Source organism: Sarcophilus harrisii, chromosome 1 (genome assembly GCF_902635505.1).
Source record: "Sarcophilus harrisii chromosome 1, mSarHar1.11, whole genome shotgun sequence".
Taxonomy (NCBI): Eukaryota; Metazoa; Chordata; class Mammalia; order Dasyuromorphia; family Dasyuridae; genus Sarcophilus; species Sarcophilus harrisii.
This window is the reverse complement of record NC_045426.1, coordinates 143,257,055-143,280,050: the sequence shown is the minus strand read 5'-3', so window position 1 is coordinate 143,280,050 and position 22,996 is coordinate 143,257,055. Positions and strand designations below refer to the sequence as shown.

At 37.3% G+C, this 22,996-nt stretch overlaps 1 protein-coding gene across 1 annotated transcript in view; it reads left to right on the top strand.

The window, feature by feature from the left end:
• Positions 1 to 4,593: 4,593 nt before the first annotated feature.
• ARL15 (ADP ribosylation factor like GTPase 15) overlaps positions 4,594 to 22,996 on the top strand; it is a 496,737-nt gene continuing 478,334 nt past the window's right edge. Inside the window, 1 exon segment of the mRNA XM_023495746.2 lies at positions 4,594 to 4,776. Coding sequence (XP_023351514.1) covers positions 4,729 to 4,776 — 48 coding nt within the window. The 5' untranslated portion in view covers positions 4,594 to 4,728.

The window sequence follows — 22,996 nt, the reverse complement described above, 5'->3', positions numbered from 1 at the left end:
TATTTAGGGCTTACTATTTGAATAGCTTTTTATTTACAAGATATATGCATGGGTAATTTTATAGCATTGACAATTGCCAAAACTTTTGTTCCAATTTTTCCCCTTCTTCCCCCCACCCCTTCCCCTAGATAGCAAGATGACCAATACATGTTAAATATGTTAAAGTATAAATTAAATACAAAATAAGTATACATGTCCAAACCATTATTTTGCTGTACAAAAAGAATCGGACTCTGAAATAATGTACAATTTAGCTTGGCAAGGAAATCAAAAAATGCAGGTAGACAAAAATATAGGGATTGGGAATTCTATGTAATGGTTCATACTCATCTCCCAGAGTTCTTTCACTGGGTGTAGCTGGTTCAGTTCATTACTGCTCCATTGGAACTGATTTGGTTCATCTCATTGCTGAGGATGGCCAGGTCCATCAGAATTGATCATCATATAGTATTGTTGTTGAAATATATAATGATCTCCTGGTCCTGCTCATTTCACTCAGCATCAGTTCATGTAAGTCTCTCCAGGCTTTTCTGAAATCATCCTGTTGATCATTTCTTACCAAACACTAATATTCCATAATATTCATATACCACAATTTATTCAGCCATTCTCCAATTGATGGACATCTACTCAGTTTCCAGTTTCTGGCTACTACAAAGAAGGCTGCCACAAACATACTTGCACATACAGGTCCCTTTCCCTTCTTTAAGATCTCTTTGGGATATAAGCCCAGTAGTAGCACTGCTGGATCAAAGGGTATGCACAGTTTGATAACTTTTTGAGCATAGCTCCAAATTGCTCTCCAGAATGGTTGGATGTATTCACAATTCCACCAACAATGTATTAGTGTCCCTGTTTCCCATATCCCCTCCAACATTCTGCATTATCTTCCCCTGTCATTCTAGCCAGAAATTTTCATTTCTCTGATCAATAATGACTTGGAGCATCTTTTCATATGGCTAGAAATAGTTTCAATTTCTTCGTCTGAGAATTGTCTCTTCATATCCTTTGACATTTATCAATTGGAGAATGGCTTGATTTCTTATAGAGTCAATTCTCTATATTTTGGAAATGAGTTCTTTATCAGAACTTTTGACTGTAAAAATGTTTTACCAGTTTATTGCTTCCCTTCTAATCTTGTCTGCATTAATTTTGTTTGTACAAAAACTTTTCAATTTGATATAATCAAAATTTTCTATTTTATGATCAGTAATGATCTCTAGTTCTTCTTTGGTCATAAATTCTTTCCTCTTCCACAGGTCTGAGAGGTAAACTATCCTGTGTTCCTCTAATTTATTTATAATCTCATTCTTTATGCCTAGGTCATGAACCCATTTTGACCTTATCTTGGTGTACAGTGTTAAGTGTGGGTCAATGCCTAGTTTCTGCCATATTAGTTTCCAATTTTCCCAGCAATTTTTGTCAAACAGTGAGTTCTTATCCCAAAAGCTGGGGTCTTTGGGTTTATCAAACACTAAAGTATTAAAGTTATTGACTGTTTTGCCCTTTGAACCTAACCTGTTTCACTGATCAACTAATCTATTTCTTAGCCAATACCAAATGGTTTTGGTAACTGCTGCTTTATAATATAATTTTAGATCTGGTACAGCTAGGCCACCTTCATTTGAGTTTTCTTTTTTTCCATTAATTCTTAGGGCTTACTATTTGCAAGATTAAAAACATCATGACATTGGATAGAGAGCTGAGCTGGGAACCAAGAAGATCTGGATTCTAGTCTTGCATGGTCCAGGGATTCCCAGACATGCCATTTAGATTTTCAGAGTGGTCCAGGAAACTTCCTACAAGGGTAAGTAGCAGAGAATGTGCTGGCCTTTTTTGGTAAAGAGTTTTCTCATTTAAAAGATTCCTATAAATGAAACCACAGGTTTAGTTCCTCTCCCTTTCTGCCACAAATTATACTAATTTTTTGCTAGGGAACAAAAGAAGGAGCAAAATTTCATTCTACTAGGAAGATATGCACAGTATGCAAACACAACACACACACACACACATCCAAAGTAATTTTTAGAGGGCAGATTGCCAAAATCAAGAGAATCAAGATATATACATGGAGTAGCATCAGGGCTGAAGCATAGGAATTCAAAGAAGCAAATGAATACATGGTGCATTCTAGGCATGAGGTACACAGCCAAAGTAAAAGTGTTTCTGGTGAGAAAAGAAAATCATGACTGAATAGGAAAAAAAAAATCTATTAAGTGCTTACTAGAACACAGTCAGTGCTGAGCATCAGCGATATAATTACAAAAAGCAAGAGGATCCCTGCACTTAAGGAGCTTCTTGTATATTAATGGGGAAAGATAAGATATAGGGGAGTAGTTGCCCCAGAGGCTGTTCAAATCTCTCAGATACTATTTTAGTGACCCTGGGTAAATCACTTAATCCTGTTTGCTTCAGTTTCTAGGTCCTAGAGTTTAGATAGTAGGTTATCTATAAAATGAACTGCAGAAGGAAATGGCAAGCCATTTCAATATCTTTGCCAAGAAAACCTCAAACGAGGTCACAAAAAATTGGATCCAATTGAAATAGCCCAACAAGTGGCCTAAAGAAGAATATTGGGGACTGGGAAATTACTAGAATGGGATTAGTGGGCTTTTTGGTCACCTGACTGAGTCTTTATTTCTAGCAAGATTTGTGTTCATTTGATTATAGTTTCTAGAGGAAGGATTGTCAGTAACTATTACTAAATGGCTATAGTACATATGGCTCTGCTAAATATCCAGAAGGCACAGCCTTAGAAATGGGGAGCAAGTTCTGGGTCAGAGGCAGAGGATAGAACGAAGCAACCCGGTAAAAAGATGGCTGCATAAGGCAAACAGCAAACATGATGATTACTTTAGTGGAGAAATGTGAACTAAATAAGTCTGGCTCTTTTGTAAAGAACTTTAAATAGCAAACTGAAGAGTTTGTATTTTATCCTAGAAGGATTAGGGAACACAGAAGCTTCTTGAGCAGAGGAGTGACATGGTCAGATGGGTACTTTAGGAAGATTATTTTGGCAGCTGTGTGGGTAAAGACTTGAGACATACATCGTCTTTTGTGGTTTGCAAAGTGATTTAGTTACAAAGACTCTAGCTAGCTTCATTTTAGCCTTCCCTTCTAACAATGCCTAGTCTCACTTTGAAATTCTAAAGGCACTTATTAGAAAAAATAAAACAACATGGCTCATTTGAGCCCATTGGCTCATAAAATATTTTACATTTTGTTTGTTATTTGATCCCAGACAGGGGCTTCCTCTGTTCTCTTCATTAAGAGCCACTCACATAAAACAATCCAGGTCCTGCATATGAAATACACACATGGCGTTCAGGTGTTCAACAATTTCAGTTAAACCTATGTTTAATAACAATAATAAAAAACTCTAAACGTCTGCCCATAATACATGTGGAACATAAGTAGACCACTGATCATCAACACACTAGTAACATTGTCTTTTTCAAGCGATATACACTTGAAATGTATTTTGTGTTTCCTTAGAGAACTTTAAAATCCTTTCAAAGGGCAAAGTATCCAAGCAAGGTAAGTAGTCATAATAATTCTGCCCTGGCAAGTCAATTAATTATTTATTTCCCAGCTTCCTCATCTGTAATGTAAGGATAATAGCAATAAACTACAACCTGGATTGTAGTGAAGACTGTAAAGGAGTTTGCAAACCTTACAGAACTATATAAAAGCTAGCTAAACGCTGGCTGTGGATGTCATTTGATGAGAACACCAACAATCTAACTCAGGATTCGGAAGATTGGGTTTGAATAGGAATCCAATCAAATAAAATCCCACCTCCCTCATAAGAAGCATTAATTCTTTTGTTCCAATCCTTAATTCCATTGCCTTTCCCCAGCGAATTATCTATTTTACATATAGGTACATATATGCATATACATGTATATGTAAATACATATTTACATACATATAGGTTTACCTCAGTTTGCAACCGGCAAATGTCTCTCTCCCCATTAGCTTTTGAGTGCAGAGCGTCTTCTGGCTCCTTTTGGCTCCCCATCCCTCACCACAGCGGAGGGCATGTAGGAGACACGGATTGATTTCTCTCTTTTAATTATTTCCTTTTTATCCTGTATGTAGCTTGCTTTGCATAAATTTGCATGTTGTGTTCGCTATCAGATTGTAAGCTCTTTCGGCTTAATACTGATCAATTGCTTGCCCTTTTACCCGAAAAAGCATGCAAATTATATAGACTGTAAGCGTCTTGAAGACAGGGGCTCTCTTCTGTCTCTCTGAAGCTTCTAGTAGGTACCAATAAATGTTTTAATGAATTGATTTTTATTAAACTTAGAACCAGTCAGGTTCAGTCAACTAACTACTCTGGAAGGCGTTTTCTTTAATGAGAACGTCGGGACCCCCCCGCCCCCCGGCGGCCCGCCCACTCTTGGGCCTTTCCCTGCTCTCCCAACCCCCCCAGCCTCCAATCACGGTTCCTCCGAGGTGCTGTCTCGGGCCCTTCTCCCGCGCTTCTCCGCTTTCACGCCGGGCGGCCGCGCCTTTTATGGAAAGCCGCAGCCAATGAGCGCCCTTCTTTCCTTATGGTCGGCGGAGGGACCAATCATGGCGCGGCTGGTGTAATCTTCGTCCGCTCGGCTCTCCTCGGCTCTTTTCGCTGTTGCTGCCTTCCCGGGGGCGGTCGCTTCGCTGCCAGAGACGCTTTCTTTTTTTTCCGGGTTCGGAGCCGTTCCGGATGCTTTAGGTTGCCGGATGTCTGATCTTCGGATAACTGAGGCGTTACTGTACATGGATTATCTGGTAAGGTCCGCGGCGTCCGTGCTGGAAGAGCGGCGGGGTCCCCTCGCCTCCCCACCCCACGCCTCGCCTCCGCCTCTCGTGTCCCTCCCCTCTTTTGGGGCGGGCGGGGAGCGGAGGGGAACTGCCTCCCTTCTCGTCCTCTCTCACTCCCTCTTTCCCCGCTGTTCCCTTCCTTCTGCCCCCCTCCCCCCGCCGCCCCGTGCCTGGTTCTGGACTCGGAGCTGCTGGGCTGCCCCGCTTTGGGGGCGGGGACGGGGTGGGGGGGATGAAGCAGCAGGGGGAGGGGGTGGGGGAACTGACAGGTAAAGGTGCAGTCCCGGGGCGGGCAGATTTACAGCCCCGGTTAAAGATCGCTGTGCCCCGGGGGGCTGGAGAGAGGGTGGGCAGCGGCCGCAGGAGAAGGGGGACCCTCCCTTGTCCCCCCCAGCCCTTCTGCCGTGCAGCCCCGGCAGGGAGTTTGTAGGTGCCTCTGCCACTCCCGGGTCGCTCCGGGCTCGCCTTCTTTAAGCAGGCTGCAAAAAACTATTAAAGACCCATAACCCGAATGGGTTCACCGAAGTGCACGGGCAGCCTCGGTCATTTGGTTGCTATTAGACCTCTAAAGCTATGACCCCGGGTCGCTGTTGGTCTTTTAAAAAAGCACACGAACATAAAGCACGCTCCAGTGAGCTCCGTTGTAACCTTGGGCACTGGGCAGGTCTTGCACCGGGGGCTGGGTCTTCTTGCTTGCCGGGGTGGGGGGGACGTATCTGTCTGTCTGAGGAAGGCTGCTGGGCATGTTGGGGCAGGGGGGGGAGTGTTAGGCCAAGGGGAGTAGTAGGAAAAAGTTTAGGTCCAGAAAGGGATGGGCAGCTATGTGGGGAGGGGGTGTGAGGGGCGACGAGTGGGGGGTGGAAAAAGGGGCAGTCGGAGAAATAACGCCTTTGGTGTCCCCCGTCCCCCCTTTCCCTTAAACGCAATTATGTTGTTTCATTATTCAAGCAACAAGTATTGCTCCCAAACTCGTTTTCCTCAACGCTTTATAGTACAAGGAAATTCTGTTTCAATGTATTGCTAAAAGCTAAATAATTGAATGAAATTTACTGGCCCCCAGAATCATTACAGCGACCCCGGGTTGGATCAGCTGGTGAAAATAGTGACCCAGAAATCATCTGGTTGCATGTTTGTAGCTCCATTAGGCTTTAGGCTGCAGGATTGGCCAGGCAGAATTTTGACCGTGCCTTCTAGGAATTGTCAGGTTGTTTTGAAACGTATGGGCCACATGTAATTTTGAAGATTAGAAGTTTTGAAGAACAAGTTTAAATGATAACCGAACAGTTGCTTAAGAGTTGAATGTTTAAATTTTTATTTAACAATTGCTTGATATTTCAAAGTTAGCTGTGCAGTTGTGATTACCCGAGTTCATTTGGGGGTTATGTCACTTCCTAAGTTCTGGGGGCCTACAGAATGTTTTTAGTTTATATATAATCTTGTATTTTGAACACTGGATGGGAGTCAAGACATCTCAGTTCAAATCTTGATTTTGCCATTCACTTATTAAATAGTTCTTGGGTTTTTTTTGAAAAATAGGGTACTATCCTTTTACTCAAAGGAAGATATGATTACTTAGTTTTCATGAATGTCATTTGAATGCAAAATGACTGTTTTTGTTGGGCAGCCGTCTTGATTATTTTTTGAAGACATCTTCGAATTTAAATGGTTATTTTTCCTCACAAAGTACTCTTGATTTTTATTTGGAATCTGTCCAAATAAAAGCCAAAGATTGTAGCTTGAAATCAGCTTATAGAGAAGTATGGTGATAAACTAAAGGTTTGTTGATAGTGCCTGAAAAACTTTAAAAAGGAAAAAAGTCTCTAATTATGTGACAAGTGAGGCAGTGTTTATGTCCCAGGTATGATTTTTTTTTAGTTATGTGCACATTTAATGTTTGAATCATTAATGTTATTTTGCATGGTGCCAAAATAATCCTTAGGCTTTGTTTTTAAATATTAAATTTGTTGGCATGAAACTGGTTAATTAAATGGATTCATGCAGACAAAGACAAAGGTGGAAATCACTTTTCTTTTTTGGGGGGGCAGTTGGGGTTAAGTGACTTGTTCAGGATTATACAGATAGGAAGCATTTGAACTCTAGGGCTGATGTTTTATGCACTGTATGACCCAGTTGTCTTGGAAGTTATTTTCTTATAAAGATAGTGATTTCATAAGAGCAGGTTCATTTGCTTGATTAGTTTACTCTATCTTGTCTTGTCAGGGTTGATAAATAAGGAATAAATCTTTTATTCCATCAACAATTTGGTCATTAAAAATCAAATGCATTTTCTATTTGCTTATCTTTGATTATCATTTAAAAAAATTCAAGGTATCGGAGAGGTATCATGGCATGGTGAATAGAGACAACCTTAAAGCCTGGCTTCATGTTCTGTCTCAGACACATAGGCTATATGGTTCCGGGCAAGTAATTTAAAACTTCTCAGGACTCTAGTCAAGTAAGATTGTACCTTGAGGAGAAAGTGTCTGCCTTCATAAGTTGAGAGGCATGGAGGAGGGTTTCTTATGCCAGTGAAATCACAGGTACTACATCCCTATGCCTCTTCTAAGAAGTCTAAGCCGATGTACCAAGCAAGATTGAGAAAACATTCTTAGAAATATCATATATAATAAAGGATATGTGCTAAGCCCTGAGAATATCAAAAAGGGACAAAAAGGAAAGAAAAGAATAAGAAAAAAATCACCACCAACAAAAAACCAAATCTCTGCCCTCAACGAGATCACAGTCTAATGAGGAAGAAAACATGTAATCAAGTGGGTACAAACAAACTGTATATAGGATGAATTAGAGATAATAAAAGAAGAAACATAATCAGTGTTTGTGGCAGAAAGGTTTCTTGTAAAAGGAGAGATTTTAACTAGAATTTGTAGAAAACTAGAACTAACCACCTATTGAGTAAAATTTCATGGTCCTGTCTCCTAAAGGTTAAATAAAAAAGTTTTAGATTTAATCATCACTTTTATGCTATCCTTGAAAGAATTCCTACTAGTGTCTTATAGTGTGTTCTTTCTATCAAAACACATGTGTTTTGCCTCACTCTGTTCTGATGGAATGATAGATTACATAGATTGTTACTTCTTCAGCAGCTTCCTTTGCTTCTCTTCCCTCAGTCAATTAACTTGTTTAATCATATCCTGTGTGGATTAATACAAATTTTTTTTTTGACTGTCACAGAGTATTTATTTCTAAAATAAATCACTTCTCTTGAGTTTCTACACTTACATTTCAGCTAAAAATGCAAAAGTTTTTTTTTGAAGTTGTAAAGTGTTTCAAATGTATAGATTTTGTTGGGATCCCCAACAAATTGCACCTGCCCTTTGCAGGATTACTGTCTACTAATACAAAATTGAAAAGATATGTGAGTGCTTACTGCTGTTTTCTTGTTGGTTTTTAATAGATGTTTTATTTATTTGTTGCTGGGGTCTGGTAGAGGAAGCTCTGCCTATTATTTCTCATTCTTTAGGTGGGATATTATCATCTTGCCCTGTATATGATTGAAGAATGAGGAAAAATGGAGAAATATGAAACTATGGAGTTGCACTTCATAATGGAAATGAGGAATTAAAAATAGTTTTGGAAGCTAGTAGGAGTTTGCTATTTCTTTCATAGTTATAAGAAAATAAATGTAAGTCAGGTTGAAAAGAACAGTGATAGTATTGTAAAATTCATAAGCTTAAGATATTTTTTTCCCATTTCAATAAGTGAGCTTTTATAGAGCAACAAGTATATGCTCCAATGTCAGTTAATAAACCTAAACTAGTTACAAAATATTAAATGTGTGACTTGAAGAGACTGGTATTTTCTGTTACTGACACCATTTGAAACTAAAGCTTAGATAATAAATAACCTGATAAAATCTGTTTAGTTTAGGTGTTTTGTTTTAGGGAATGCAGAATGTATCCTTTTCTCTTAATGCCAAGATCATCAAGATAGGACTTTTTTTTTTTTTTTTTTTTAGCTTGTCTGGCAACTTAAAAAGAAAAAAAAAAATCGCATCCCTCTCTTGGGCTTTCAACCCGGAAATCTTTTATTTTAATTTTTACATAGGTGATTTCTTCCTCTGTTTCCTTTCCTTCTCTCCTAATCAGGAGCTTCTGAGAAATTTGGTTCTTTTGAATCCATATAGAATCAATGAACTGCAATAATGATTTTCCATTTATTCCCCACCAGTTAAAGTGTTGGTACAAGTCTGTGATTTCATCTCTAAGAAACTCCCAGCAACAAAATTTCCTCCAACAATATAGATTCACAGTTCTGTCATTTTTTGTTTTAGGTAATTTTTTAAACACTGAGAAGTGGTTACATGATTAGCCAGAGTTGCACAGACAAGCCAGGTTGAATCTGGAGGGATTTAAAACCTGGTTGTCCTGACTGTGATACAGGCCTTCTTTTATTCAGTGTACTGCTGCTTTTAAATGACTTGCTTATATTTATCTAAATGGGAAAGTTGGGATCTTTGATCTTCCTTTTCCAATACTTCCCTTTATTTTTATGTGCCCTTTCCATTCTTTCTCTTGCCCTTCACAAGGAAAAATTTGTTCTTAAATTATTGCTACTAATTTCTGGACAGACAGAGGAGAGATTCTCTAAAGTTTGGTTGTGATACTTATCCTCTTCCTCTTAGAAAAGTACTTCTCAGGGTTGGGTCTGTGCCACATGTCAATTGAATACATGTTTTAGGTTAACTCATTACAGAAACACTTGGAAGGTGTGGGTTCTCCCATCATTGTAGAAAGGAATGGATCTTATTTCTGCAAGATTTTTCTGTGAATAACTTCTTTATATAATATATAATATAGCAGTCAGTACATCAAAAAGAATTTCTCACAGAGAAGGCAAGCAAATGAATAAGACTGCATTCTAATAATTTTATTACTTCATTCAATAACTATTTATTGTCTGGTAACTGTGCATAGTATTGGAACAGGTACTGTGGGAACATTTTTATATTTTTATATACTTATTTAGGATGTTGTCCATTTTATTCATTTATGTAGGTTTTGCCATTTGTCTGATTTTTGTATTCATTGAAATATAAACATATTAATGTTTGGAGAGAAATGATAAGCATGACCTAATGTTTATTCTTTCTGCCTATTTTGTTCATTTGACTGGAGCATTCTGTTGATGAGGCAAAGGAAATGAATGAATAGATATAATCCCCTAATTTGAAATAGTTCCAGTTACTACACCTCCCCCATCCTGGAAACTCATCCTGTGGAAATCAGGTGAGAGAGGAGGTGAATTCAATTTAGCAAACACACATTGTTGAAATGCCTTGTGTTTACCAGGATACCTACTATACACGCTGGGATAAAATGAGAAAAAAGTCACTTTTGGTGGGGGGGGGGGGGGGGGGGGGGGGGAGAGCATTCTATGTGTGTTCTCTGAGCATGATGAGAGGCAGAAGAAGATAAGAGTTAAGGACAAGTGCCTACAAAGTGCTCTGAGAAATGTGAGGAAGGACTGATAAGTTTTAGGCTGAGGGCCTCAGCTTAAGCCTGAGCACCTCCCAGAGGAAGGTGGTGATAATGGTGTCTTGAAGGAAGAGAAGTATTTTCCAGAGAAGAAGAGATGAATGGGAGAGCAGATGCAGATATAAGAGAAAAGTGGACCAGATAGGCAAACAACTCATTGTCTGTCCAGTTTTACTGGAATAAAACCTACATAAGGGAGAACATGAGAGTGGAGTAAAGCTAGGCCATTAGGAGCCGGATTGTGCAAGATCTTGAATGTCAGGCTAAGGAATTTGTATTTTATCCAGTAAGCTGTTTTGTTTGTTTGTTTTTGAGCATGAGAATGATGTAGACAAACCTGAGTATTGGGAAGATTGCTTTAGCTTCAGTGTCAAGGATGAAGTGAAGAGAAGAAAGGCTAGAAGCAGGAAGATCATAGGAAGCATTTATTAAGCACCAACTATATGTCTGGCATTGTATTAAGGGCTAGAGATGCAAAGAAAGGCAAAAAAAAAAAAAAAAAAAAAGTTCCTGTCCTTGAGGAGCTCATGATCTAATGAAGAACTCAATGTGTAGTGATACGATTCAGTTAAAATAAAAATGATAAATTAGGATGTTGACAAGATGAGAGCTTGGGGGGCTATGAATATTATGGAATTCATATAAGTCACAGGACTTTGTCCCTCAGTGTGTGTGTGTGTGTGATCTGAGGGTTTGGTAAAATGTTTGTTCAAGTCAACTGAAGTAAGGATGTTGGGAGAAAGGATTAGTTTAAATAGAATGAGCAATTCACGTTTGGATATGTTGAATTTGAGGTATAAGTGGTATATTTAGGTAGAGACATCCCTTAGAAAGTTAAGTAACTGGAATAAAGAGAATGAGGGCTTTGAGGAAAAAAATAAACTAGTGAAAGAAAAAGGGAAGAAGTGAGAATCAAGATAGAGCTAGTTATCAGTTTCAGATGTAGTAGATAGCTCAGATATTAAACCAGTGGATTTGGCTGATAGGAAGTCATGTGACCTTGGAGAAAGTACTTTCAGCAGTGTGCTGGGATTGTAAGAGTTTGGAGAAAATAATTAGGCCTTGATGGCTCATTTCTCATTTGATTGAGGTGGTACAATGAATGAGAGAGCAGGACTTTGGGTTAGGAAGAACTGAGTTCAAAATTCTATCTCAGACTCTTATTTGCTCTTATTTATTCTGGAAAAGTAAATTACTCTTTCTCTGTCTCAGTTGTCTACTTTGTAGAATGGGGATAATAAGGGTTTTAAGGGTCAAATGGAATAAGAAAGTAAAGCCTTAAAGAACTGTATAAATGTTAGTTATTGTTATTAAATATTGACTATGCTATTTCCGAAATGAAAGAGAAGGGAGATAAGGGCCTGACAAAGATAAGAAACCAGTAAGTTTTCTTTTTCTTTTTTTTTTTGCTGAGGCAATTGGGGTTGTGACTTGCCTAGGGTCATACAGCTAGAAGTGTTAAGTGTCTGAGACCATATATGAACTCAGGTCCTCCTGACTTCAGGTCTGGTGCTCTATCCATTATATAACCTAGCTGCTTTATCTTATATTCTTTGTGAACTCACTATCCCATTTTGCACACTGGTTCTTCAAAATTTTTCATCCCTTCTCCAACCTCTCATTGAACCTCTTCCCACTCTCTCAGCTGAGATCTTTGTCTCATATTTTGCAGAAAAAAATCAAGGCCATGCACCCTTTACTCCCTCTTCTCCCTTCTTCCTTATCTCCTGTAACTTGGATGTCTTCTAATGTTATTTTGTTTTTCACCCCTATCCCACATGATGAAATAACCAGTAACATTTCTTTAAGGGAGAACTGAACTTGTTTGGATGCAAGGCTGAAAGAACCATTGGGGGAGAGAATGAGCATGAAATGGGATGAATGGATGGAGAAAATCAATGAAGACAAATCCTGAATGGAATAGAATTGGGATATATGACGGGGATGTTAATCTTGAGAAGAACCATTGCCTTCTTATTTGAGAACAGAAGAAAGGAAAAAATTGATGAAGTTATGGAGAGGTTTTCAGATTTGGAAGTGGGGAGAGGAAACTCATCTTGTATAATCTCTTATTTAAGGGAAAAAAGATGATGCCCTCTACCAAAAGAGAAGTAATTGGGCTGGAGTAGTGTTAGGCATTTGACAAAAATCTTTGGAGTAGCTACTATGGGACATGAGTATAGGATAAGTAAGAGGATTATTTTATAATAGGTAAGTGTGAATTTGTTGAATGTCATCAGAATGGTGTTCTGAAGATTGGCCCCCTAAGAAGAAGACTATAGTAGGCACATGGTTTAAGGTTATCCAAGGTTGAGAATATAACAGTAACATGGTAAGGTCAGGGGACTAAGGGACTGTGAGTGAAAGAGTTGCATTACTACTATAAGAAGCCTGAGGGAAAGAAGATGATAGAGTGATAGAATGATGAGTGAGGAGGGGAAAGGGGGACTACAACCAGAAGTTTTTTTTTTTTTTTTTTTGGCTTTACAAAAGTCAACTTTTATTATTGTAAATGTTGTTATATTCTTTTCTTAGCTATAGATTTTATTTTATTTTTTAATGTTATTCAATGGTACTAAAGAGTGTCTGTTGACCAAAGTGATTATTTGGTAATCTTATAAAAATGATAAAATTAATATTTAATCAAAGGAAGTCAACACCCTCTATCTCTTTTTTTTCTTTAAAAATTTTAATAGCTTTTTTTTTACAAGTTATGTGCATGATCACATTGTGCACAATTGCCAAAACTTTTGTTCCAATTTTTCCCCTCCTTCCTCCCCCCCTTTCCCCTAGATGGCAGGATGACCAGTTGATGTTAAATATGTTAAAGTATAAATTAAATACAAAATAAGTATACATGTCCAAACGGTTATTTTGCTGTACAAAAAGAATCAGACTCTGAAATAGTGTACAATTAGCCTGAAGGAAATCAAAAATGCAGGCAGGCAAAAATAGAGGGATTGGGAATTCAATGTAATGGTTCTTAGTCATCTCCCACAGTTATTTCGCTGGGTGTAGCTGGTTCAGTTCATTACTGCTGCATTGGAACTGATTTGGTTCATCTCATTCATGAAGATGGCCAGGTCTATCAGAATTGATCATCATATAGTATTGTTGTTGAAATATATAATGATCCTCTGGTCCTGCTGATTTCACTCAGCATCAGTTCATGTAAGTCTCTCCAGGCCTTTCTGAAATCATCCTGTTGGTCATTTCTTACCAAACAATAATATTTCATAATATTCATATACCACAATTTACTCAACCATTCTCCAATTGATGGGCATCCATTCATTTTCCAGCTTCTAGACACTCCAAAGAGGGTTGCCACAAACGTTCTTGCACATACAGATCCCTTTCCCTTCTTTAAGATCTGTTTGGGATATAAGCCCAGTAGAAACACTGTTGGATCAAAGAGTATGCACAGTTTGATAACTTTTTGAGCATAGTTCCAAATTATTCTCCAGAATGGTTGGATGTATTCACAATTCCACCAACAACGTATCAGTGTCCCTGTTTTCCCACATCCCCTCCAACATTCCGCATTATCTTTCCCTGTCATTCTAGCCAGTCTGACAGGTGTGTAATGGTATCTCAGAGTACAACCAGAAGTTTTGATAAGCTGAAGGAACAAGTTCAGGAAAAATAAGCTAGGGGAGATGAAAGTATAGAAGATTATATTTACAGATAGAAAGTTCGAAGAATCTTTGAGGTAAAGCACTTAGAAGTGATGCTGAAGTCTAAAATTCAGTGCAAATTTGTCATTACTATCACAAAAACAATTGAATCATGTCCTAATGGAAATGATAACGTGTTCTGGGAACTGATTTGTCTAAATTTTAAAGGATGTCATAATCCTAATTTGGGTAAGATGCCTAGAATGTGATAGCATGATGGATGTGGGATCTCTTTCTGGTTATTTTCCTCCATTGATATAAATTGCAATCTTTCCATGCTTTTTTATCCTATAAGATTCTTGTCCATTTTCCCCCATAGCACTTCCATCCAAAGTGCTGGTAATCTTCTTCTAGATCTTTTGTCACATTTCCTTGGTGACAGTGGTAGGCTGTCATCCATCATTCTTTTTTTTTTTTTCCAAAACATTTACAAGGATAATTTTTCAGCAATGACTCTTGCAAAACCTTTTATTTTTCCCTCCTTTCACTCCCTCCTCTAGGTGGCAAGTAATCCAATTTATGTTAAACATGGTAAAATGTATGTAAATCCAATATAGGCATATATATTTATACAATTATCTTGGTGCACAAGAAAAATCAGATCAAAAAGGGAAAAAAATGAGAAAGAAAATAAAATTAATGCAAACAACAACAACAAAAAAATGAAAATGCTATGTTTTTTATCTACACTCAGTTCCCATAGTCCTCTCTCTGGGTATAGATGGCTCTTATCATCACAAGATCATTGGAACTGGCCTGAATCATCTGAAGACCCACGTTCTTCAGAATTGATCATAGTATAATCTTGCTATTGCTGTGTACAATGATCTTCTGGTTCTGCTCATTTCATTTAGTATCAATTCATATAAATCTCTCAGGCCTGTTGATCGTTTCTTATAGAATAATAATATTCCTTAACATTCATATATACCATAACTTATCCAGCCATTCTCCAACTTGGCAGCCACTGCAGTTTCCAGTTACTAGCCGCTACAAAAAGGGCTGCCACAAACATTTTTGCACATGTGGATCCCTTTCCCTCCTTTAAGATTTCTTTGGGATACAAGCCCAGTAGAAACACTGCTGGTTCAAAGGGTATGTGCAGTTTGATAACCCTTTGAGGATAGTTCCAAATTGCTCTCCAGAATGGTTGGAGTCATTCACAATTCCATCAACAATGTATTAGTGTCCCAGTTTTCCCCACATCCTCTCAATAATCATCATTATCTTTTCCTGTCATCTTAACTAATCTGAGAGGTATGTAGTGGTACCTCAGTTGTCTTAATTTGCATTTCTAAGATCAATAGTAATTTATTTAGAGCATTTTTCATATGACTAGAAATGGTTTCAGTTTCTTCATCTGAAAATTGTTCATCTCCTTTGACCATTTATTATTTGGAGAATGGCTTGAATTCTTATAAATTTGAGACAGTTTTCTATATATTTTAGAAATGAGGCCTTTATCAGAATCCTTCAATGTAAAAAAATGTTTTCCCAATTTATTGCTTCCCTTCTAATCTTGTCTGTATTAGTTTTGCTTTTAAAAACCTTTTTAACTTAATATAATCAAAATTATCTATTTGGTATTCAATTATGAACTCTAGTTCTTCTTTGGTGACAAATTCCTTCTCCATAGATCTGAGAGGTAAACTATCTTATGTTCTTCTAATTTGCTTATAATATCACGGACCCATTTTGACCTTATCTTGATATAGGGTGTTATATGTGGGTCATTGCCAATTTCTGCCAAGCTAGTTTCCAATTTTCCCAGCAGTTTTTGTCTTATCTCCAAAGCTGGGGTCTTTGGGTTTCTCAAACACTAGTTTATTATAGTCATTGACTATTTTGTCCTGTTATCCTAAACTATTCCACTGATGGACTACTCTGTTTCTTAGCCACTAACAAACAGTTTTGATGATTGGTGCTTTATAATATAGTTTTAGGTCTTTCTCAGCTAGGCCATCTTTATTTGCATTTTTTTTTCATTAATTCCCTTGAAATTCTTCACCTTTTGTTCTTCCAGATGAACTTTTTTTTTCTATTATTTTTCAAGATCTGTAAAATAATTTCTTGGGAGTTTTATTGGTATGGCACTAGATAGGGAGATTAATTTAGGTAGTATTGTCATTTTTGTTGTATTTGCTCGGCCTACCCATGAGCACTTGATATTTTTCAAGTTGCTTAGATCTGACCTTTATTTTTGTGGAAAGAGTTTTGTAGTTGTGTTCATATAGTTTCTGACTTTGCCTTGGTAGATAAGACTCCCATCCATCATTCTTAATATCTTTTTTTTACTCCTAATGATATCCCCTATATCATTTCTTATGGCTACATCATCATTGGAAATGTATTGTAGCCTGCTTGCACTTACCATGTGTCTCTCCTTTGCTTGCTGCATCTACTGTAAACCATGAAACAAAGTTAGATGCTGTATCAGTCAGCAAGCCTTGATTGGGCCCTGGCTCTGTGCTAGTGACTGTGGTAGGGATACAAAGACACAAATTAAAGAGTATTTGCCTTCAGGAATTTGTTTTATCTGGGGAAACATGTTACACATATTAGTAAACATAAGTTAGATATAAAATATAACTTTGGAGGAGGATACTAGCACCTGAGAGGGGCTGTCAGGTCATTCCCTGGCCTCGTTCAGAAAGTACAATTGCTCTGAACTTTGAAGGGAGCTAGGGATTCTGGCTTACAGATGGAAAATGGAGGTGGGAGGAGGGAGGAAGAGGAGGTGCATTCTAGGCACCTGGACTAGTCTGTGCAGATAACAGTTAAAAAGATACAAGAATGAATGCTTCCTATATAGACCAGCTTATTTGGACCATGGAGTGCATAAAAGTAAATAATGTGTAGTAAGCCAGGAAATAGAAGTTAGAGCCAGATTGTGAAGGTTTTTGTATTTTTGAGCTGAGAAGTAACACTTTTCAAACTGTACGCTAGAAATACCATTTTTGCAACTGTGTTGAGGATAGTTTGGAGAGTGGAGACAAATCTGACTAAAATTTCAGACAGAGGTGATAGGGCCCCAGAGGATATGGCAGTGTGAGTGGAGAGAAGGAATAAATGGAAGAAATGTGATTGCGGTTGAATGGACAGATCTTAGCAATCAGATATGAAGTATGGCTCAAAAGTAATTAAACTAATTTTCAAGTATGGAATCAGTTTTACTACTTTAGGGTCATGTTTTGGTTGACTCTAAACATTTTTTTTTTGGAGTAGGTGGTATCATTTATCAACAGTCTGCTCAATGTCACTGTGATAATACAGTTACTTTTTACTTAATTAAAAAAATATCAAGTAAAGAAAAGAATTTCAAATATCTAATAGTAAAGGAATTTTTAAAAATTTAGAAAATCAGGCAGAAGCATTGACACAGAAAATTTTTGTGTTATCTGCCTGGCTGCATAATTCCTGAATTACATGTTGTAAGTCACTGTGCATGTTTTCCACTGCTCCTATGTCTATATTTCCATCTTTGACTCTTTCCCTCATCCTCACTTCCCATATTCACTCAGGTGCCAAGTCATAAATAAGTGAAAAACACTTATTAAATGCTTGTTTTCGACCAAGCACAGTCCTAAGTGACAAGTATAAAAATACAGAAAGAATACAATTCTCTGCCCTAAAGGAGCTTAAATCTAATTTGAAAGAAAATATATATAGGGGAGTGGTGGTTAGGATAGTGATAGTCTGGGATATTATATTTAGACTGCTGCCATTACCAGTTTGGTCTCTTGGATCATCTTTGCCTAAACCATTGTAATAATGATCTCTATTTTCCTATTTGGTTCATGATTCATTCAAGTAACAAGATAATCTCCTAATGTCAGAAATCTTCAGTGCCTTCCTATTAATAATAGGATAAAATACCAATTTCTTAACTTTTATGGCCTTGCAAAATCCAATGCCAGCCTATCCATCTTGTTAGACTTTTTTTCTTTTTCTTCCTTTTATGCATTTTGCTGTTTTCGCCAAACTAAGTTACCTGCTTTCCCCTAATCTTGTTTAGCTCTGCCGCTTTGCTGTTTTTTCTAGACATATGCTTGTAATGCACACCTCACGCATTTCATCTATTCATGGTATTGTACAGTCTTGGAATCTGTTGAAAATATTTTCTTTTGAGGTCAAGCTCAGGTGTTCTGTCTTCCACAGCTCTTTACTTGATCTCTGAAGCTGAAAACAATCTCTTTCTTTATAGTTTATTGTTTAGATCTATGCTTTCAAATCAATTCAACAAACATTTATTCAGCCTTTAATGTGTGCTGAGCCTATGCTAGGCCTTAGGGACACAAATGAAACAATTTTTGTTTTGAAACATATGGATTGGGGGTGAGAAGTGGGGATTGGGTAAGCCTTAGAGTGTATATGTGTATACTCACCTGTGTGTATTTCATATTTATATGTAAATACAAAGTGATTTGTGGAAAGGGAAAGATTGACAACTGGTGGGATCTGGGAAGGTGTCGACAAAGAAGATGAATCTTGAAGAAAAATAAACATTTTAAGAGACAGAAATGAGGAAGTGGATGCTTTGGATTGGAGAGGGTTAGTAGAAGTCATGCAAATATATGGAAGAAGGAGATGGCCTATGGAGGTTGGGAGATTTTAGACCAGTTTGTTTGTTTGGCTATTGCAAAAATAATGGTGGACCTGGCTTCATTTAAACTAAGTTAAGGAGTTTGTATTTTTTCCTAGAAAAGACAGAAACCACTGAAGATTTTTGAGGTGAATAAGTGATATGGTCAGAATTTAGGAAGATTATTTTGGCATCTGTATGGAGGCTGGAGTCTATAAGAAAGAGACTAGGAGTATAGAAATTAATTAATTGGAATTAGGAGGTTGTTAAAATAGACCAAGTGAGAAGGTAGGGTTCTGTACTAGTTTTGTGGATGTAGGAATGGAGACAGGACCACAGATGCAGAAGTGACTGTGGAACTAGAATTAACAATCATTAATTTTTTAAGTACCTGCTAATGTGCCAGGCACTGTGCTAAGCTGTGAAATTACCCAAAAAAAAAAAAAAAAAAAAAAAAAGAGGGTAATGAACAGTCTCTGCCCTCAAAAAGCTTATAATCTAATGAAGGGACCACATTCAAACAAATGTAAGCAAAACTAATTCTATGCAGAATGAGTAGAAAATAATTAACAGAGGGAATTGAGAGGTTGGGGAACCTTCCTGTAGAAAGAGGGATTTTAATTGGGACATAAAGGAAGCCAGGGAGGGCAGTGTCACTAGAATCAGGTGAGAAAACTGGAAAGGTAGGCAAAGGCATAAAGAGCTTTGAATGCCAACAAAGTATTTGTATTTGATCTTGGAAGTGATAGGAAGTCTTTGGAGTTTGAGTAGAGGGATGATATGATCAGACCTGTGCTAAGAAAATCATTTTAGTGGCTGAATGGAGGTTGGATTATAGCCAGAAGAGATTTGAGGGCCTGTGATGTCAGGATCCCAGGAGGAAAAGGGGCATATTCAAGAGAGTTCACAAATCTGACCAGATTTGGCGATTACATTTACATTGTGTCATCCTTATTTTTCTGGTTTCTCACCTATTAGATCTTAAGTCAGCCCCTGAAAACTTGCATAAACAGCTTGAAACGTGGATTAAGTGGTTTCTTAGATTTGTATCTGTAGTGTTAAACACATCATTTCTTATTAAATATTTGTTGAATTGGATTAATGTGTATATGAGCAGAGCAGTCTGAACATATTTAAAATATAGTTCTGAAACTTTTGGGAAACACTAGCTGTTGATCATTTGCGAAGCCCTAGAGACAGGGATTCCACATGTCACTGGAATTCCACAGAATTGTACTGTCTCAGGCAGCTTTCAGTCACCACTACCAATGCCCCTACTGTTACAATAAAGGTGAAATATTATCTCGAAAGGCAATTTTTGTTATCTATAAGGTAAGGTATACCATTTATTGATACTGTAACGTAGATTAGTTTGTTATATTTAATCCTTGTTGCTTTGGGTAGGTTACTTCATACATAGGTAAAGTTTAATCTGGGTATTGGGGAAATGTTGGGGGGGAAACGGGGATATTAGAGCCTGGGGAAAATGTTATGGTTCATTCAGTATTACCTAGACCTCTTTTCTTTTTTTTTTTTTTTTTGGGATGATTAACTATAACAGACTTGGTTCTTTTTTTTTTTTTTTTTTTTAAATTTTTTTTATTTAATAGCCTTTTATTTACAGGATATATACATAGGTAACTTTACAGCATTAACAATTGCCAAACCTCTTGTTCCAATTTTTCACCTTTTACCCCCCCACCCCCTCCCCTAAATGTCAGGATGACCAGTAGATGTTAAAATATGTTAAAATATAACTTAGATACACAATAAGTATACATGACCAAAACATTATTTTGCTGTACAAAAAGAATCAGACTCTGAATTATTGTACAATTAGCTTGTGAAGGAAATCAAAAATGCAGGTGTGCATAACTATAGGGATTGGGAATTCAATGTAATGGTTTTTAGTCATCTCCCAGAGTTCTTTTTCTGGGTATAGCTAGTTCAGTTCATTACTGCTCCATTAGAAATGATTTGGTTGATCTCGTTGCTGAGGATGGCCTGATCCATCAGAACTGGCTAGACCTCTTTTCTTACCACCAGGGAAAAATATTAAAAACAAACAAACAAACCAACCCAGAGTAGATCCATGAAATTAGGCTGGAGCTAGATTGTGGAGGGCATCACATGTCAGGATGAGGATTTGAGTTTTATTCTGGAGGCAGTTGTTAGCATCTACAGATTTTTGAGCAGGGGAATGACATTATCTGCTCTATGTTTTAGGAAGGTAATTTTGGAGGTAGATGGACTGGGAGAAAAGAAAGAGTAGAAATAGCGACCAATTTGGAGACTCTTAAAATAATTGAAGATAAAACAGAGGAGACAGAAGCAAAAAAAAAGCAACAGATGTTGAGAAGGTAGAAGTGATAAGACTTGGCATGTGACTGAATCACTGGGAGATGTGTGAGAGAAGGTGAAGAAGTGAGGATTATTACCTTGCCTGTGATTTTTGTTTCAACCCTATTTGACTCTTTGTGACCCCATTTGGGGTTTTCTTGGCAAAGATATTGGAGTGTTTTTGCCATTTTTTTTTTCCTCTAGCTTATTTTATAGATGAGGAAACTGAGGCAAAGTGTAATCAATCTATTTATTCCTTATAGAATGGTACTGCTAGCCTTGGAGTTGGGAGAAACAGATTCAAATTCAACTTAATGATCCATCTGTTATTGTGTCTGGATAGAATTAAGTTTTGATACTTTATCCTATATAATAGGGATAACAATACCTAGAGTTCTATTTTGCTGGATTACTTTGAGATTCATATGAAATAAAGGAGCCTTAAAGTGAATTATCTGTTGTTTGTCATTGTCATCAACATTAAGATTGTCCTCTAAAGGTAACAATCAGAGTGGACATTCACATTGTACCTTAAAGTTGGTGAAACATTTTCTGAAGACCAGCAGCATGGATAGGTGGTGATTTATATTGTTAAGAGGGAATGCCCACATTAATGTGTGCATGGATACTCTGAGGTTTTGGAATACTGAAAAAATATTAATGATCTGACTAGCCCAAGTTCTTTTCCAAATGTTTATCTCTTGAATGACATCTTGAATGTTCAGGTTACTTGAGTCCAATTCAACAAGCATTTATGAGCACCTGCTATATGCTGGCCATTCTATGAGGTGCTGAGGTATAGAAATAGAAGAGAAAATGGTTTCTGCTCTCATGGAGTTTATATTCCACTGGGGGAAGCAACACATTCACAGATACAGGAATGAGATTTTGAACAAAATAAATGTGAAGTCAATTTTTATTTTATGATGGAGGGATGCTCACTAGGAGAATGAACAAAAGCTTCAAGGAGGTGACACTTTAAGGAGGTGACATTGAACTGAGTCCAAAGTTAACTGAGGGAAGGAAGGGATAACTTTTCAAAGACAAGGAAGTGGGAGATGTTATCTATAGTCAATAGGCCAGTTTGGCTAGTATAGGATGCTTGATGGAGAGTAATATGAAATATCCTGATGGCTGTTATGCCGGCCATATGTCTTTCCATTATATTTTAAGTGATCCATAACTTTGATCACAGCTATGTAGCTTCAGAATATTACTGGATGAATATTTGCATTGTAAAGATAAAGATTTGTTTCAGGGAGCAACTTGGGAGTTTTTACAGTTTTTCCAACTGTATTTCACTTAAGTCTCTTCCAATTCTAGGTCTGGCTCATTGTTCCCTTAGCATTGTTTGCTCAAGATTTGGTACTAATAAAATGGCTCAGTAGACCATTCATCCAGCTAGGTATTGGTAGGACATTTTTTAATCCATTTGTTTTTTCTTGCATCGGTTGTAGTATTCAGCAACTTCTATCACATTTAGAGGCTTGTTATAGGTAGTACAAAATCATCTGTAAACCAGAGTACCTGGAGGACTTTACAGGATCTTTCTCCACTTAAATAAAAAATTCTTAAGCACAAGTACATATATCTGCAGCATATCCATGTTTAAGTAACTTTTTCAATATAGCAAATAGGTAGTTTTGTGGAAAGTCATTTCACTTCTCTGGACCCCAGTTTCCACATTTGTAAAATGAGAATGAGTAGATGATAACTAATTTTAAAATTCTATAATTTTTGTACCTTGCAACTATGCCCTTTGCATTCTTTCTCTCTTCGTTTCTTAACCATTTATTTTTCTTTCTAGCTCAGGAATCTGAGTGAAAAGATGAAAATGGTCAGAGCAAAGGGAAGTAGAGAATGAGTTGAATAGGGAAGAAAGCATAGGAGATAAAGAAGGAGAAACAGGTATATAAGGGTTACTGAATTGCAATTGGTGCTATATAGTATTTCTCTAGCAAATTAAGGTGATGAAAATAAGACCATTTGAGAAACTCTTCCTCCTTCTGTCCTCCATTTTCTCTTGCCTTAAAAAAAAAATAGTAATTATTTCTATTAAAAGCTGTCCTTGGGAGGGTACCAAGGACAGCTTA